The sequence below is a fragment of the Amblyomma mixtum genome, chromosome 3 (genome assembly GCF_055824585.1).
Source record: "Amblyomma mixtum isolate Tamu chromosome 3, ASM5582458v1, whole genome shotgun sequence".
NCBI classification, from domain to species: domain Eukaryota; kingdom Metazoa; phylum Arthropoda; class Arachnida; order Ixodida; family Ixodidae; genus Amblyomma; species Amblyomma mixtum.
In genome coordinates, this window is record NC_143014.1 from 19,714,460 (window position 1) to 19,733,915 (window position 19,456).

Below are 19,456 nucleotides of genomic sequence, written 5' to 3' on the forward strand. Positions count from 1 at the left end.
TTCAGTTTTTTTGTCGAAATATCCCGAAATAATTTAGTTGTCACTTTTCTATTAGGAAATTTACTTTTCGGAATGCACATAAAAGTGGCGCGGTGGTCACTGATATCTGTATTTATTACACCTGCGTTCAGGACAGCAATATGCGTATTGGTTATAAATAGGCCAATTAGTGATTCAGACTGCAGTGTAACACGTGTAGGATTGGAAATCACGTTCTGAAGAGCGAAGGAATTCAATAGATTTTCAAATTCAATTTCCGTGGGGTTGTCTACAAGGAAGTTGATATTGAAATCACCACCTAAAATGGCATCGCATTTGTTTTCGCTTATAAAAGATAAGAAAGAGTCGAGAAAGACAAAAAAGGATTTTAAGTTTCCGCTTGGGGGACGATAGATAACTGCCACAACCTTCCTTTCGATAACAAGAGACAGGACTTCATAATCAGGGTGGACAAAAGAAAATTCATGCAACATTTCAGATTGAAAATGTTTTTTTACCATCAATAGTACGCCACCACCGCGACTGTTCGTGCGATTGATAAAGTGTGAGTCGTACAAAGGAAGCTTGAATACATTGTTATGTTCAGTATACCAAGTTTCGGTCAGCATGACCGTATCAAAATCAAAGCCTAACTGTGTAAAAAGCAACTCGAGATCGGCTGTCTTAGCCACCGCTGAACGAGCATTTAAATGAAATACACTAAATGATTGCGGGTTCTGAGATCCGCAAACATTGAGAAAATCACTTGGCATTAAACAACCAGAAGTGTCCAACGCCATGTGCAATGAAGGAATTGTACTTTGACGCTGTCACTGACAAAACTGAAACTGAAAAAGACTAACGAAAAAGGAACGCGTAATAGAGCGAAACAGCTTTATCCAAATCTGCTGTACACGCAACATGAATTGCATTCGCCCCGTCTCGCTGTCTGACAAAAATTTTCCCATTTCTGTGCCAAACGTACTTGAAGTTGTTGTTTTTAGCCCAGTTTTTTGCGTCCCTAAGCAACTCCTTGTTCCTTTTTGTCAAGTTCTCGAGCATAAAGCAGTTTGTTTTCATTTGGTTCAGTTCTGCCCTCTTGCTCAAGAACAGATCTTTGTGTGATTGTCTTGAAAACCGGACAAGAATCGCTGGGACCTTATCTTTAGCTGCTGGCAATCGATGCACAGCGGCCACATCGCTCACACTCAGCGCGGGCAGGCTCACCTTGCTCGTAACAGCGTTAACCTTCGACAACAGGTCTTCATTTTCACTTTCTGAAATTCCATGGAATTCGAGGTTTAATTTCCTGTTCTGCCACTCAAGGTCATTAATATCCTTCATTATCTGTTCAGAGTCAAGCAAGGGTTCCCTGCTTTCTATAGCGTCAACCCGTTTCCTTAATTCGGCTATGTCCTTATCTTGGCCGGTAGTGTGCTGAAGAATTGTGTCATACTGATCTGACATTGTTTGCACGGACTGCTCAATGTTCTCCACCGTGCACTTCAATGTCATAAGCTGTTCCAGTTTGTCATTTATGCTCACGAACAAGCTGGCATAATCAGTTTCCTGCTCCGTGTTCGACCTGCCACTTTGGCTGCCCCTTGCGCCTGCATGCCGACATGTTGGACAGCGCCACGCCTTACGCCATGCTTCACCCTTTGACCTGAACGTTGATTCAGCAACTCCTGAGCACTTTCCGAAGTGATACATATAAGTGCAATCCACACATGGAAAGCCCTCGTCATCTGGGCAATCGTCATTACAGGCCGAACACACCTCCGCAGGCATGGCAGCATACAAGCACAATTTCACACACGCGTATTTAGCCGCGAACTACGAGAGAAACAGATCAAATTACAACGACAGATCGGCAGCACCAGCAGCAGCAGTAGCAGCAGCAAGGGTAACGAAGAAAGGTAAGAATAATACAGAGGAATTTTCGACCAACCTGCAAAAATGCAGTAGAACAGCGTTCACAGTTGGTCGACTTGGCTGCTGCCGCCGCTGCTGCCAAAAAGCTCAGCCGAGGGTGGTTCCGTCCTTCTTATACGCTTGGCAGCGACATGCTTGGTCACGTTGACGTCACGATGCTCCGAGGGATGTTGCGCAGCTGCAGGCAGGGCGTCGGCCGGTATCGTCAAGATTTGCTCTCTTTCTTCTCTTGAATCGAAGTGCGGTAGCTGATCACACGAACATCGATGTACACATCTGTCGGCCCTGCAAAAATGCAGTAGAACAGCGTTCACAGTTGGTCGACTTGGCTGCTGCCGCCGCTGCTGCCAAAAAGCTCAGCCGAGGGTGGTTCCGTCCTTCTTATACGCTTGGCAGCGACATGCTTGGTCACGTTGACGTCACGATGCTCCGAGGGATGTTGCGCAGCTGCAGGCAGGGCGTCGGCCGGTATCGTCAAGATTTGCTCTCTTTCTTCTCTTGAATCGAAGTGCGGTAGCTGATCACACGAACATCGATGTACACATCTGTCGGCCCTGCAAAAATGCAGTAGAACAGCGTTCACAGTTGGTCGACTTGGCTGCTGCCGCCGCTGCTGCCAAAAAGCTCAGCCGAGGGTGGTTCCGTCCTTCTTATACGCTTGGCAGCGACATGCTTGGTCACGTTGTCGTCACGATGCTCCGAGGGATGTTGCGCAGCTGCAGGCAGGGCGTCGGCCGGTATCGTCAAGATTTGCTCTCTTTCTTCTCTTGAATCGAAGTGCGGTAGCTGATCACACGAACATCGATGTACACATCTGTCGGCCCTGCAAAAATGCAGTAGAACAGCGTTCACAGTTGGTCGACTTGGCCGCCGCCGCCGCTGCTGCAACTGCAAAACTTCAATTCCATACTCTCAGGCCATCAGGTTCAAGAGAACCTGCTCACGTTCGGAGGACTTTGTGGAAAATTGCAATGGTATGCGGGCGGTTCTGCAACATCAACGCTAACCGCCCTCTATTATTTATGACGTCATTAGAAAGGCTGACGCAATAAATCGTAATGAACTCTTTAATGAGCCCGGGTCAGCAACCCCAAACGACGAGCGCTCCAATCTCATCTTAACTTTCGCAAGTAACCTTCCGAACATCAACAAAATCTTAAGAAAACACTTCAACATCATCAAGCAAAGTGATGGGCTGTCCAAAATTTTGCCAATAGTTTCGGGGGTTACGTACAAAAAAATTACAAAATTTGGTAGTCCACTCTGCGATCAGTATACGAAAGTATGCAGGCTGCCTACCTTGCGGAAAGAATCGGTGTCAAGTTTACAAGCACATGCAGACAACAACGCTAGCCCAAAGCACACATTCCAACTTCAAACACTCCATTCGTGGAAATTTGAATTGTGACAGCAGCAACGTTGTGTACATGCTCGAGTGTGGCAGGTGTCAAATGCAATACATTGGTCAAACCGAGAATTCATTCCGAATTAGATTTAATAACCATCGTGCTCACGTGAAATCCCTTTCTGACCTCCCTCTGTGGAAGCACCTGAGCCAAAAAAATAACGAGTTCGACAAGCTAAGGGTTACGCTACTACAGAGCGGCTTTCATAGCTCCCGTGAGGGGGAACAATGGGAGTCATACTTTTTTTATATTTAATACATATGTTGCACGTGACGTCACTTTCGCCCCCATCAAGCGCTTGCGGCCATGCTGCCGAACCATTCGGCCGTACCCGGCCGTCCGCCCTGCGACGCCTGGCCACTCCTCGGACACTTTGGATTATTTTCTTATCTTTCGGGCGCGATGCCTACTCCGCAGACGAATGAACCATTCAGTGCAGGCTACTGGTCTGAATTTATGCGATCCGCGCGCTTACGCTACGCAGACAAAGTGAAAATTTGCGACGATACAGATCCGTACACGCTGCGACCGGGAGTCGACGCGACGATGGGCGTTGATGTGTTCCTTGAAGTGGCCCACGTGGGATATCTTGCACTCTTTCCAGCCTTTTTAAATTTAGACGAAATGAAAGCCTTCGAATCAATGGAGGTACACAATGATTTCTACAGCAGGTGGGTGAGAAGCCTGTCTGCGATGCGAAAGCAACGAGACGAAAAGCTCGGCCTCGGCACACCGCTTTCTCTGCCGTCATTGCTCGCTGCGGTCGTGGCGATCCGAACCGGCTTGCCTAGTGCTGTAGCTAGGATGCAGCGACACGGGACCCAGTCTGGGTTTGTGTTGTCAGACAAATTAGATGGCGTCAATCAAAACAGCAACATTCAAGAGTGTCGCCATTGCTTCCCACGTTTTCGTAAACATTTAGTTGACGACACAAGCCTCTTACCTCTCACAAAGAGCACTCCGCACACAAGTAAATTTGGGTTGACGGGTTCCAAATCGTCGCGCTTAATGCGAGCCAGCAACAGCTCGCGCAGATTCGTACTAAGTCAAGGAGCGCTCGCACTTGCATGCCTACGATTATCTTACGAATGCATATGAAGTTCGTATTAAACGGCTTCGTTCACCTGGAGCCGTCGCTACGGTCGTAGCAGCCAAGGGTGGCACACAAAACCACACCGAATCTACGGATGGACGAGACCCGACGCGTTGCGTGCTAACATACATAGCTTGCACCGACGTCACACCCGGTGGCCATCAGTTGCGAGTCGACCATGCTGCCGAACCACCTCCAGACCGCCTCTAGCTTACCGCTGCCTTTGTTAGCTCGCATCGTGTTGGTTCTCGTCCATCCGTATATTCAGTATGGCTTTGTGTGCCACCCTTGGCTGCTCCAACCGTAGCCACAGCTCCAGGTGAAAGAAGAAGCCGATTAACACGAACTTGTTCAACATTCGTAGTATAATCATAGGCGTGCAAGTGCGAGCGCTAATGACAGTACGAATCTGGGCGAGCGGTAGCTGGCTCGCATTAAGCGCGGCGATTTGGACCCCGACCGCCCATTTTTCTTGTGTGTGGAGCGCACTTTGTGACAGCTAAGAGTCTCGTCAACTAAATGCTTGCGAAAACGTGGGAAGCAGTGGCTACACCCTGAAGCGAATGCTGGTGTTTTGACTGACGCCATCCGATTTGTCTGACAACACACACCCAGAATGGACCCATTCTGGGTGTGTGCCTTCGCTGCATCCTAGATACAGCACTAGGCAAGCCTTCTCGGATCGCCACGACCGCAGCGAGCAATGACGGCAGAGAAAGCGGCGTACCGATCGAGGCCGAGCTTTTCGTCTCGTAGGTGCATCGCAGACAGGCTTCTCGCCCACCTACTTGTAGAAATCCTTGTGTGCCTCCATTGATTCTAAGGCTTTCATTTCTTCCAACTTCACAAAGCTGGAAAGAGTACACGATATCCCCCTGGGTCACTTCAGGGAACACATCAACGCCCATCGTCACATCAACTCCCAGTCGCAGCGTGTACGGACCTATATCGTCGCAAATTTTCACTTTGTCTGCGTAGCGTACGCCCGCCAATCGAATAAGTTTAGACCAGCAGCTTTCACTGAATAGTTCATTCCTCCGTGGTGTAAACATCGCGCCCGACAGATAAGAAAATAATCCGAAGTGTCCGAGCAGTGGCCGGGTATCGCAGAGCGGGGACGTCCGAATGGTTCGGAAGCATGGCCGCAAGCGCTTGATGGGGGCGAAAGTGACGTCCCGTGCAAGCTATGTATGTATATTCAGCGGAAAGCTAGAGGTGGTCTGGCGTTGGTTCGGCAGCATGGCCGACTCGCAACCGACGGCCACCGGATGTGACGTCGGTGCCAGTTATGTATAAACTGCAGGCCGGGATAAATCAAAATCCCGGCATGCTGTCGCCCTTCAGAGGCCAGAGGCCTGATGAAACTCCGCCCCCACATCGCGGCGCCAACACTTTTCTCCAATAAATACCATTCAGCTTTCTTCCTCGAAGCAACAACCTCCATACGCATAAGGAAGCCACCTGCATGCGTCGCCTAAGGTCATGCCACATTACGTGCCTGCACGTGCAGGCTTTCGACCCCCCCCCCCCCCATTTTCCCCTCCTTTTCACCTGACCGGGCGAGGACGGAATCTTATGGTGTCTTCGACTGGTCGTTTCAGATCGCTCTAGAGCGCTCTGAGCTGCAGCCGCACGTTCGTCTGGTCGAAATCAAGCGCTCTGACTACATTCGGCTGGTTCTTTCAGAGCGCCAGCCTCCAGTTCGGAACGCTCTGAGGCGCTCCGAGAAAAAAGTCGGAGCGGCCCCGAGATGTGTTCACGTGACAGAGCCACTTCCGCCGTTTCGCGGAGACGGATGCGAAGCCAGGCACACCACGACTGGTCTGGCAAGGCTACGCGTCGGTTCTTACGCATCCGTGGAAGCAAGTTTAAGCGCTTTAGATATTAGATGCAGTTAAAACGTCCCTGCTGCGTGGCTCTGTGAGATGAAATGTCGAAAAGAAGACGAATAATTGCGCTGGGTACGCCATCTGTGTTGCTGTGACATCTAGGGCATCACAACAGCGACTACAGCAGCAGCAGCTCGGACGACGGCGCTGTTTACAGGTCAGTGTTTCAAGAACTCTTTAGCGCTCCTCCGTGTGTACCAAAGGTTCAGGATTACATCTGCACAGTGGTGCAACACTACTCCGGAGAAGAGGTAAGAGCTTGTGTTCGTGCATGTGCCGATATGCAATGATGAACGAATAGAGCTTGCGTTATATAGCCCCCAGTGGATGGAGCCCTTAGTCCAGGGCCCCATTAGCTGCTGCAATCCGGCTTGCCCGATCGATCAGTCACATGCAGTGATGTTTTACAGTTCCGCAGGAACTTCCGACTGAGACGCCAGGCCTGCTATGACCTCATTGGCAGGTTCGAGAAATCGGACTTCTTTCCATCCGATAGACACCATGGCGGTTCTCCAGCAAAGACGCCAGAGGAGCACATTCTTTCCTTTCTCTCGTGAGCTTCGTTTTAAACACCAAGAAAGTGACACGTTTGGCGGGCATGCGCATAATGCGCGTGATTATATGTAGCACTTCTCTGAACTGCGTGTACGTGTAGTACAGGCGGTTCGTGAATAGAAAACAAGAAAATGTGCAACCTCAGTATTGCTTTCACTTCATACTTGTGTTTCATATCGTTTGTTCCAGTTGAATCTGTATTTAGGCATGTTTCCAGTTTATTTATACGGTACGTTTGCGTTTGAACATTAATCTTTTGTAACTTGTGTAAATTTATTTCACTGATGCAGTTGAAAAGAGTACTGAGGAAAAAAATGCTGAAACCTGTTATTCGATCCCAGTATGTTTTTATTTGGCATACAAGGTTTGGTTCATGGGATTTAACGTCGAAAACAACTCAGGCTATGAGAGACACCGTTGTGAAGGGCTCCGGCATCGCACAGTACACGGATGCATTGCGTTTCGCCTCCATCGAAATGCGGCCTCCGCGGCCACGTTTGAACCCGGTTGTTCCGACTCAGAGGCTTAGCGCCCTAAGCACTGAGCCACCGTGGCGGGTATTTGGCATGCGAGGACACGTTAAAAACATCTTATGTAAGACCACGTGTAAGACTGAATACCAGAAGCACGGCTTACTCCAACAGCTTTGTTAAAGTGTCTTGTTTTCTATTCTCTTGTGTGTTCACCTTATAACTGCAAGAATGTTTGATCTAAGCTGGTTTGATAAATTATAATCATTCGCGTTGCAATTTATTTAACAGGTATGCAGCCAACAAGGCATCGATGCGTGAGTGCTCTGCACTGTTCAACATGGCAGAGTCGACCCAGCTAGTGGTCATCAACAGGGTCCTGGATTTCCTGTGCCAGATAGCCCCGAATGTAATTCACTTCTCATCCGACAAGCACGCACTGCCCAAAGATTTCCTGAATGTGAGTGTTTAAATCCTCTCAGGCTCCTCTTAAGCCTAGAATAACCGATTGACTAGTGCCATGTCTATAATTTTAGGCTTTTTTTTTCAATCGTAACACATCAAATTAAATGCTGCAATCATTCATGCATTGCATTTTCTAGCTTTTTACTCAAGCTTTAAAGAAAATACTTCTTTAAATGTAAAACTGTAGCCAATAGAAAATGCTCAGAAGCATGAAGTAGTGACCGTTATGTTTTGCTTACATTTGCACACTGCTTTAAAATCGAGGTATCAGAGTAAAGTGAAAAGCACCACATGCTGCTTCTATGTAGGCTGTATTCTCCCATTGCCACAAGGTTATAGCACCATGCTTGAGATGTTACATTGATCAACTCTGCAGAAGTCCTACCTTTCCCCTAGTAACTGTAGCTCTCTCGTCCTTTCCAGCTTGCAGGCTTTCCCAATGTCATTGGGTGCATTGACGGAACATACATCCCAATACGCTGCCCAAGCAACAAGATCAGATCAACCTACATCAATAGACATGATCAAGTCTCGATCACTATGCAAGGCATATGTGATGCAAGAGGGAGATTTCTGGATGTGTTCACCGGGCCACCAAGCAAAGTGCATGATTCTCGAGTTCTGAGGTTGTCTCCAGTGCATGAAGGCTTGCCAACAGTGTGTGAAGTGAACAAATTTCACATTCTGGGTGACGCTGCCTATCCCATTAGGGAGCACTTGTTAACGCCTTACAAACACTATGGGCCAATGACAGCAGCCAAAGTTGCCTATAACCAACGCCATGCAGCAACAAGGGTCATTACTGAAAATACCTTTGGCATGCTTAAGCAAAGGTTTCGGCAGCTCCGTTATGTAGAATTCACACCTGTGGGTAAAATAAAAAAGTTTGTTATATCATGCTGTGTTCTACATAACATATGCTCGGATGCAGGAGATTTGTATGTCAATGATTTGCTCACAGATGCTGAAAGAAATGAACGCAGAACTGATGCTACCCTTCACAGCAGGCTCAGCCTAGCAGAGTTATGGGCAAGTCGACAGCCAGTGTATGCAAGTGAAAGCGCTCTTCGCAGATTGGGTGAATTGAAGCGAAATGCTTTAGCCGAGAGTTTCTAAGCTTCTTCCACAGAGACTGCAACCTTTTTTTTTTGTGAGACATAACTTCACCAGCGAAAGAACGAGACACGAGGAGAAGAAGAACACAGGACAACGCTGGTGTCTCGTGTCTCGTTCTTTCGCTGGTGAAGTTATGTCTGATGTACATCAACTAGCCCACATGGGTACCTTGTTACTTTTTTTTGTAAAAAGATTTATTGTACGCTGCAAAAGCATTTCATAAATAGTAGTTTGGCTTTATGAAAAATGAGGTTGAAGTATTGCACATTGCAACAGCGCTTTACAAATAAAGGATGGTAAATGAAGCGTTGCGTCCTACTTTTCTGCTAGGGTGCGCAAAAGTGCCATGTGCTCTGAATGAGCTTTTAGCACCTCCCGGTGTCTTCGCTCCTTCCTTTCTTCTCTTTCTTCCTTTTTCTCTTTCTCGCTGTTCAATTTGTCCATCTGTTCAAAGAACAGCTGCATATGTTGAATTCTCGTATTGCTTGAGCGCATCCTGCGGTCAGCCCTTTTCTTCTTTGGTTCTTCGTCGTCCCGAGAATCTGTGCTCAGTTTCAATGAGCTGTCTCCCAATGATGTCAGGGGCAGGCTATCGTCGCTCATCTCCAAGCTTTGCAGAACGTCTGTGCTTGTAGACGGTCGAGGCGTTGATTTACTGTGAGATGCTTTTTTTGTGCCTCACCATGTCCACGCCACGCAGCACTTCAGGCTCAAGACTGTCATCCAGAGCCTTGATGGCATTGAATTCTTCCTCATACTCAACGCGTCAGCGGGAATTGCCTGACGTGTTGTTATGCTTCACTTCATTCCTCTTGCGCTTTGAAATCGTTTTGAACCGTGTTTCACACTGCGCAGCAGTGCGGTGTATCCCCAGAACACCGAACATGTCGCATGAAATCTGTTCAAACATTGCACGCTTGCTGCGGAATTTCTTCAGTGGACCCACTTGTCTAGCATAGCGTGCATAGTAATCCAGCAGCAACTTCGTTTGACTTTCATCCCATGCAGCTGCATTGGAGAAGAAACAAGTGAAATAAGCTTGACATCTTTGACTACGAAGTCACATGTTTTAGTGGCTGTTGAAATGCTTTCAATGTTCGTTACACCTGGACATTTAGCTTCATGCAGACCTTTTTGGTTACGTTTCAAAAGGTAAAACTGTCGAGGTTGTCCGAACAAGCAACCATTATTTTATCCATATACTCATCCATGCTTACTATATGAACTTTTTTCTCCCAAGCATATTCACCACACCAAGTCAAATAAATGAATGCGTGCTCTTTGCAGGTACGTGCATAAAAATAAGAATGCAGCCGCAGCATTAAAGCCCAAGAGTGATAGACAGACAAAACAGACAAATTGTTTAAATGCATGCAGGGTAGCCAACATGGCTTTGTCATTTGTGTATGCACTCATTCAGCACGGACGCACGGGCGCGTCCGTGCTGACGCACGGACGCACGGACGCACGGACGCACGGACGCGTAATTCGGAGGTCGTGGGTTCGGATCCCACCGGCGGCGTGTGGTTGTTTTTTCTTCTGCTTTTCTAATCAATTACTTTAACCGATAACATATTCAGTAATATTCTAAATTGATCAACAGCACAAAATAAATAAATAAAAAAATTAAAAAAATCTCCTGTGCCCCTTGGTTTCTGTGGCTGTTGGCTTCTGTCATATTTATAACGAGCCCCTCATACCCCTTCCCTTGTTTGCTTAATTGCTTAGTGAGGGCCTTGGTTCTGGCAGCCTTGACGCCATAGGAAGCATAAGAGGGTTCTCACGCAGCTTCCACCCTCTCCGTTCGATGACGTTCTACGTCACACATGCGGTAAATCAGGACGTTCTACGTCCGCCGCTTATGAACGTGGGTGGCGCTGATGAACACTCTCAAGGTTAGGTTACTTGTAAACATAAATACCCCCGAAAGTAGAAGATTTGACAGCCGTCGCCGTAGCTCAGAGGTAGAGCACCGGACGCGTAATTCGGAGGTCGTGGGTTCGGATCCCACCGGCGGCGTGTGGTTGTTTTTTCTTCTGCTTTTCTAATCAATTACTTTAACCGATAACATATTCAGTAATATTCTAAATTGATCAACACCACAAAATAAATAAATAAAAAAATTAAAAAATTCCCTGTGCCCGTTGGTTTCTGTGGCTGTTGGCTTCTGTCATATTTATAACGAGCCCCTCATACCCCTTCCCTTGTTTGCTTAACGCATTCTGAAAAGTGAGTTGGGTATCATTTGTGAACTAAAACTAACCAATTGAGAGCACTTTTTCACTCAGCTCCTTTTCTGAGGCCGCATCCACAACTTCAGGGGTTGTTCGGTCTTCCTCCCCTGTGTAGAGAAAAATCAATACAACATAAAATAAAGAGCGTGATGTGCAGCGACTAGCGAGGTAGGTGCTGAATGCTACACAACTGACACGGGTAATTATGAGCACTAATTGAATGCATCGATGGCTAGGGCATTTGTGCTGACCACGTGAAAAATCATTTCCCGCGTCAGTTTTATTTTGGTGAAGGCTTATTCCAACAGCACAAATAATTCTGTTACTCATTCCCGGGCAGACAAATTGCACCGAAGTTTTTCTGGAGATGGTAATGCAAGGGATAAACTATGCACAAATATCCTTTGTGAGCCGCTACACAATGTGCAGTGCGTATAGGCAGAGCACGAGGGAAAGGCAAAAAAAACGTGAAGTTGAAAGCACTCATACGTGAGCAAATTTTATTGTCCGAGAGCAGATTGTAGCTATTTCGCGCCGTTTATTTCCTTTTTTTTTTACTTCTCGCACCAGCATTCACACGTAGTACGAATGCCAATGCGTAGGATATTCGCTATATCATGCGCACTTAGGGCAGAAAGCACAATGCTGCCTTCGGCATCATCGCTGGAAACTTTCACAGCCTTCTAGTAGAACTGTGGCAGGTCCGTTTTCCCCCACACCTGCAGCCAGTAAGCGCACGCTGCGAAAAGGCGCCAAACCACGTTGTCCGTACTGAAGACGAATAAGGCTGGACTTACCGTCCACTATTGCAAACATCACGACTTCGGCCAGTGAAGGGCTTTCGGGGCGTTGAGGGGTTGCCGCGGCATGGCTGGTTGGTTGGTTGGCCTAAAGTAGAATGGCACCTACCCACTACGGGGGAGTGGCCAAGACACAGGCGGTGAACTATTGGAATGGCATATCCAGAGTGGTACCACGGGACACTCATTTTTTTTCCGACGCGAGCCGGAGACGGAGACAGCTGAGGCAGCGATACAGGTTCAGCGGCGACGGCGGCGTGGGCGGTGCAGACTGTGTGATTGCTGTCGTTGACACCAGCGGCAGCGGCGGCCACGAAATACCCAAAGTGGACAAATACAAATACCTCGGGATATGGCTAAACGAAGGGCAGATATACACGGAAAAGCATGAACAGGCTCTTAGGGCAAAAGGACAAAGAGACGCCGGGATAATGAAACATAGGCCATTATGGGGGTTGTAGTGCCGGCGCCCACATTTCGCTGGCGGGCCTGTCTAAACCAGCGCTACGCGCAAAGCAGGCCCAGACTCTCTCGGACATGTCGCGACGTGCAGCGTGACTCATCCCGCCACCGCGGCGCACACACGGACCCTTCCTCCTCCCCTCCTCTCCGTCGGTGCGAACTCCTCCGACGCGTCGCCGGCCAGCGCCTCTCGACCATTGGTTTAATTTGAACGGTGGCTAGTGCTGTGACCTGATTGGAGGATTTGAACTGCTGGCTGCCGCAACCGTTAGCGGGCGGCTTTAAAAGCGGAGCCGCGCTGAGCCCGCGCAGCAGACAGGCAGCAGAAGAGCCACCACGCCGGAGCTCCGCTCGCCGCCGGGGCCGCCCTTCGTCTTTGTGCTAGCCCCGTGGTGCTCTTGTCCCTTGTATCATGTAAAAGCCCTTGTACATACTGTACATAAAAGTTATTTGACTCACCGTCGCCTCGACCGTTTCCTGGCTCGGACTCCCAGACCCAACAGTGGATGGCAGCTGCGGGATCGACCGGCGTCAGCTACCTCGGCGCGGTGAGTGCCTGATGTTTTCCCCTCAATTCGCCAGACTGCTCTAGCACACGTGATTGTAGTTTAGAGTAGGGCTGTGTGTTGCACTGGAGAGAGCTTTACTGTTTCGAGCCAAGTCGGAGCGCTTTGAAACGAAAGCTAGTGCAGAGGGAGTAAACGAGGCGTTTTGGAAAGAATTACTTGCGCGTGTCATGCTAGTAGCGCTATAGTAGTGAACGGCAAGGGAATTCTAAGAAAAGGGCAAACTACAAGAGGCTATTGTGTGCGATGGAGAACTTCAAAGTGAAGGAACTCATCGAAATTTGCGAAGAGTTGGGCATTGATTTGGGCCCCTCAAAACGAAAGAATGCGATTCTTGAGATCATGCGAAAGGAGAATGTAATGGCTGAGGAAGCCAATGAGGCCTGGGAAGAGATCACAGAACGCCGTGAGCGCGAGGAGGCCAAAAGACGCCGTGAGCACGAAGAGGCTGAAAAACAGAAGCAGCTTGAGCGCGAACAGCCAGAACGTGAGCGCGAGGAGGCCAAAGAACGCCGTGAGCGCGAGGAGGCCAAAAGACGCTGTGAGCTCGAAGAGGCAGAAAAACAGAAGCAGCGTGAGCGCGAAGACGCAGAGCGAGAGCGACAAGAACGCCTTCAGAGGGAAGAGCGACAGGAACACCTTGAGCGGGAAGAGCGAGAGCGACAAGAACGCCTCCAGCGGGAAGAGGCAGAGCGACAGGAACGCCGAGAGATTAGAAAATTAAGAGTTGGAGCTGCGGCACAGATCGCCGGCGCCTAGCGTAGCTTCACTGAATATGAAGTACTAAGAGGTATTTGGAAAGGAATAATGGTGCCGGGACTTACTTTCGGCAATGCGGTTCTGTGCTTAAGGGCAGAAGTTCAGTCGAGATTAGACGTAAATCAGAGAGCTGTTGGAAGATTAGCACTAGGTGCCCACGGCAAAACCACAAACGAGGCAGTACAAGGGGATATGGGCTGGGCATCGTTCGAGGCACGGGAAGCTAAGAGTAAAATACTATATGAAGAACGCCTGAGGAAATTGGACGATAACAGATGGGCAACTAAGGTATTTAAATATTTATACAGAAAGAACGTTGACTCACAATGGCGGAAAAGAACTAGAAAACTAACCAGTAAGTATGCCGGTCATGAGGACGGAGAAAGAAAGAGCATTAAACGACAGGTTAAAAACGCGGAAGTTAAAAATTGGATGAATTCAATGGAAAAGAAACATAGTGTAGAACTATATCGATTCTGGAAAAAGCAGATCAGGAAAGAATTTTTCTATGATAACTCAAGAGGCAGTGCCCTACTTTTTGAAGCTAGATCAGGGTGTCTTAGAACGCGCAGCTACAAAAAGAAATTTAACGAAGATGATGACACATGTGCAGTGTGTGGTAGATCTGTGGAAACAATTGAACACCTCATAATAAAATGTGATGGTATCCATCCGGATGTCGATGCAGGCACAGTCACTCTTTCTGAGGCCCTAGGGTTTAAAGATAACAATGGTCATGTAAATAAATCTGCAGTGGAAGTCAGCAAAAAACGACTGGAGGATTGGTGGCTGAAAAGCAGAGATGTGGCATAAGGTTAGAATTGTAGGAAACCGTAGGCAAAGGTGATGGAGAATCTTAATGAGAATTGCCAACACTGTAAACAAACAAAAAATAATAAAGAAAAGCTGAGCATGGTGGCAATTGCCACCACCCCGTTTCAAAGGGGGCGCTCCTATCCATCCATCCATCCATCCATCCATCCATCCATCCATCCATCCATCCATCCATCCATCCATCCATCCATCCATCCATCCATCCATCCATCCATCCATCCATCCATCCATCCATCCATCCATCCATCCATCCATCCATCCATCCATCCATCCATCCATCCATCCATCCATCCATCCATCCATCCATCCATCCATCCATCCATCCATCCATCCATCCATCCATCCATCCATCCATCCATCCATCCATCCATCCATCCATCCATCCATCCATCCATCCATCCATCCATCCATCCATCCATCCATCCATCCATCCATCCATCCATCCATCCATCCATCCATCCATCCATCCATCCATCCATCCATCCATCCATCCATCCATCCATCCATCCATCCATCCATCCATCCATCCATCCATCCATCCATCCATCCATCCATCCATCCATCCATCCATCCATCCATCCATCCATCCATCCATCCATCCATCCATCCATCCATCCATCCATCCATCCATCCATCCATCCATCCATCCATCCATCCATCCATCCATCCATCCATCCATCCATCCATCCATCCATCCATCCATCCATCCATCCATCCATCCATCCATCCATCCATCCATCCATCCATCCATCCATCCATCCATCCATCCATCCATCCATCCATCCATCCATCCATCCATCCATCCATCCATCCATCCATCCATCCATCCATCCATCCATCCATCCATCCATCCATCCATCCATCCATCCATCCATCCATCCATCCATCCATCCATCCATCCATCCATCCATCCATCCATCCATCCATCCATCCATCCATCCATCCATCCATCCATCCATCCATCCATCCATCCATCCATCCATCCATCCATCCATCCATCCATCCATCCATCCATCCATCCATCCATCCATCCATCCATCCATCCATCCATCCATCCATCCATCCATCCATCCATCCATCCATCCATCCATCCATCCATCCATCCATCCATCCATCCATCCATCCATCCATCCATCCATCCATCCATCCATCCATCCATCCATCCATCCATCCATCCATCCATCCATCCATCCATCCATCCATCCATCCATCCATCCATCCATCCATCCATCCATCCATCCATCCATCCATCCATCCATCCATCCATCCATCCATCCATCCATCCATCCATCCATCCATCCATCCATCCATCCATCCATCCATCCATCCATCCATCCATCCATCCATCCATCCATCCATCCATCCATCCATCCATCCATCCATCCATCCATCCATCCATCCATCCATCCATCCATCCATCCATCCATCCATCCATCCATCCATCCATCCATCCATCCATCCATCCATCCATCCATCCATCCATCCATCCATCCATCCATCCATCCATCCATCCATCCATCCATCCATCCATCCATCCATCCATCCATCCATCCATCCATCCATCCATCCATCCATCCATCCATCCATCCATCCATCCATCCATCCATCCATCCATCCATCCATCCATCCATCCATCCATCCATCCATCCATCCATCCATCCATCCATCCATCCATCCATCCATCCATCCATCCATCCATCCATCCATCCATCCATCCATCCATCCATCCATCCATCCATCCATCCATCCATCCATCCATCCATCCATCCATCCATCCATCCATCCATCCATCCATCCATCCATCCATCCATCCATCCATCCATCCATCCATCCATCCATCCATCCATCCATCCATCCATCCATCCATCCATCCATCCATCCATCCATCCATCCATCCATCCATCCATCCATCCATCCATCCATCCATCCATCCATCCATCCATCCATCCATCCATCCATCCATCCATCCATCCATCCATCCATCCATCCATCCATCCATCCATCCATCCATCCATCCATCCATCCATCCATCCATCCATCCATCCATCCATCCATCCATCCATCCATCCATCCATCCATCCATCCATCCATCCATCCATCCATCCATCCATCCATCCATCCATCCATCCATCCATCCATCCATCCATCCATCCATCCATCCATCCATCCATCCATCCATCCATCCATCCATCCATCCATCCATCCATCCATCCATCCATCCATCCATCCATCCATCCATCCATCCATCCATCCATCCATCCATCCATCCATCCATCCATCCATCCATCCATCCATCCATCCATCCATCCATCCATCCATCCATCCATCCATCCATCCATCCATCCATCCATCCATCCATCCATCCATCCATCCATCCATCCATCCATCCATCCATCCATCCATCCATCCATCCATCCATCCATCCATCCATCCATCCATCCATCCATCCATCCATCCATCCATCCATCCATCCATCCATCCATCCATCCATCCATCCATCCATCCATCCATCCATCCATCCATCCATCCATCCATCCATCCATCCATCCATCCATCCATCCATCCATCCATCCATCCATCCATCCATCCATCCATCCATCCATCCATCCATCCATCCATCCATCCATCCATCCATCCATCCATCCATCCATCCATCCATCCATCCATCCATCCATCCATCCATCCATCCATCCATCCATCCATCCATCCATCCATCCATCCATCCATCCATCCATCCATCCATCCATCCATCCATCCATCCATCCATCCATCCATCCATCCATCCATCCATCCATCCATCCATCCATCCATCCATCCATCCATCCATCCATCCATCCATCCATCCATCCATCCATCCATCCATCCATCCATCCATCCATCCATCCATCCATCCATCCATCCATCCATCCATCCATCCATCCATCCATCCATCCATCCATCCATCCATCCATCCATCCATCCATCCATCCATCCATCCATCCATCCATCCATCCATCCATCCATCCATCCATCCATCCATCCATCCATCCATCCATCCATCCATCCATCCATCCATCCATCCATCCATCCATCCATCCATCCATCCATCCATCCATCCATCCATCCATCCATCCATCCATCCATCCATCCATCCATCCATCCATCCATCCATCCATCCATCCATCCATCCATCCATCCATCCATCCATCCATCCATCCATCCATCCATCCATCCATCCATCCATCCATCCATCCATCCATCCATCCATCCATCCATCCATCCATCCATCCATCCATCCATCCATCCATCCATCCATCCATCCATCCATCCATCCATCCATCCATCCATCCATCCATCCATCCATCCATCCATCCATCCATCCATCCATCCATCCATCCATCCATCCATCCATCCATCCATCCATCCATCCATCCATCCATCCATCCATCCATCCATCCATCCATCCATCCATCCATCCATCCATCCATCCATCCATCCATCCATCCATCCATCCATCCATCCATCCATCCATCCATCCATCCATCCATCCATCCATCCATCCATCCATCCATCCATCCATCCATCCATCCATCCATCCATCCATCCATCCATCCATCCATCCATCCATCCATCCATCCATCCATCCATCCATCCATCCATCCATCCATCCATCCATCCATCCATCCATCCATCCATCCATCCATCCATCCATCCATCCATCCATCCATCCATCCATCCATCCATCCATCCATCCATCCATCCATCCATCCATCCATCCATCCATCCATCCATCCATCCATCCATCCATCCATCCATCCATCCATCCATCCATCCATCCATCCATCCATCCATCCATCCATCCATCCATCCATCCATCCATCCATCCATCCATCCATCCATCCATCCATCCATCCATCCATCCATCCATCCATCCATCCATCCATCCATCCATCCATCCATCCATCCATCCATCCATCCATCCATCCATCCATCCATCCATCCATCCATCCATCCATCCATCCATCCATCCATCCATCCATCCATCCATCCATCCATCCATCCATCCATCCATCCATCCATCCATCCATCCATCCATCCATCCATCCATCCATCCATCCATCCATCCATCCATCCATCCATCCATCCATCCATCCATCCATCCATCCATCCATCCATCCATCCATCCATCCATCCATCCATCCATCCATCCATCCATCCATCCATCCATCCATCCATCCATCCATCCATCCATCCATCCATCCATCCATCCATCCATCCATCCATCCATCCATCCATCCATCCATCCATCCATCCATCCATCCATCCATCCATCCATCCATCCATCCATCCATCCATCCATCCATCCATCCATCCATCCATCCATCCATCCATCCATCCATCCATCCATCCATCCATCCATCCATCCATCCATCCATCCATCCATCCATCCATCCATCCATCCATCCATCCATCCATCCATCCATCCATCCATCCATCCATCCATCCATCCATCCATCCATCCATCCATCCATCCATCCATCCATCCATCCATCCATCCATCCATCCATCCATCCATCCATCCATCCATCCATCCATCCATCCATCCATCCATCCATCCATCCATCCATCCATCCATCCATCCATCCATCCATCCATCCATCCATCCATCCATCCATCCATCCATCCATCCATCCATCCATCCATCCATCCATCCATCCATCCATCCATCCATCCATCCATCCATCCATCCATCCATCCATCCATCCATCCATCCATCCATCCATCCATCCATCCATCCATCCATCCATCCATCCATCCATCCATCCATCCATCCATCCATCCATCCATCCATCCATCCATCCATCCATCCATCCATCCATCCATCCATCCATCCATCCATCCATCCATCCATCC

General features: G+C 48.6%; 1 protein-coding gene and 1 pseudogene across 1 annotated transcript in view; one reads left to right on the top strand and one right to left on the bottom strand.

Annotated features, from left to right (window-relative positions):
* Nucleotides 1-9,223: 9,223 nt before the first annotated feature.
* LOC149349384 (uncharacterized) lies at nucleotides 9,224-11,958 on the bottom strand (annotated as a pseudogene).
* Nucleotides 11,959-15,290: 3,332 nt separating this feature from the next.
* The window catches only part of LOC149349385 (uncharacterized), a gene marked incomplete at both ends in the record, with an annotated part of 4,668 nt that continues 502 nt past the window's right edge, over nucleotides 15,291-19,456 (top strand). The window contains one exon of the mRNA XM_089575445.1: nucleotides 15,291-19,456. This exon is cut by the window's right edge and continues 502 nt beyond it. Within this exon, the coding sequence (XP_089431571.1) occupies nucleotides 15,291-19,456 (4,166 nt within the window).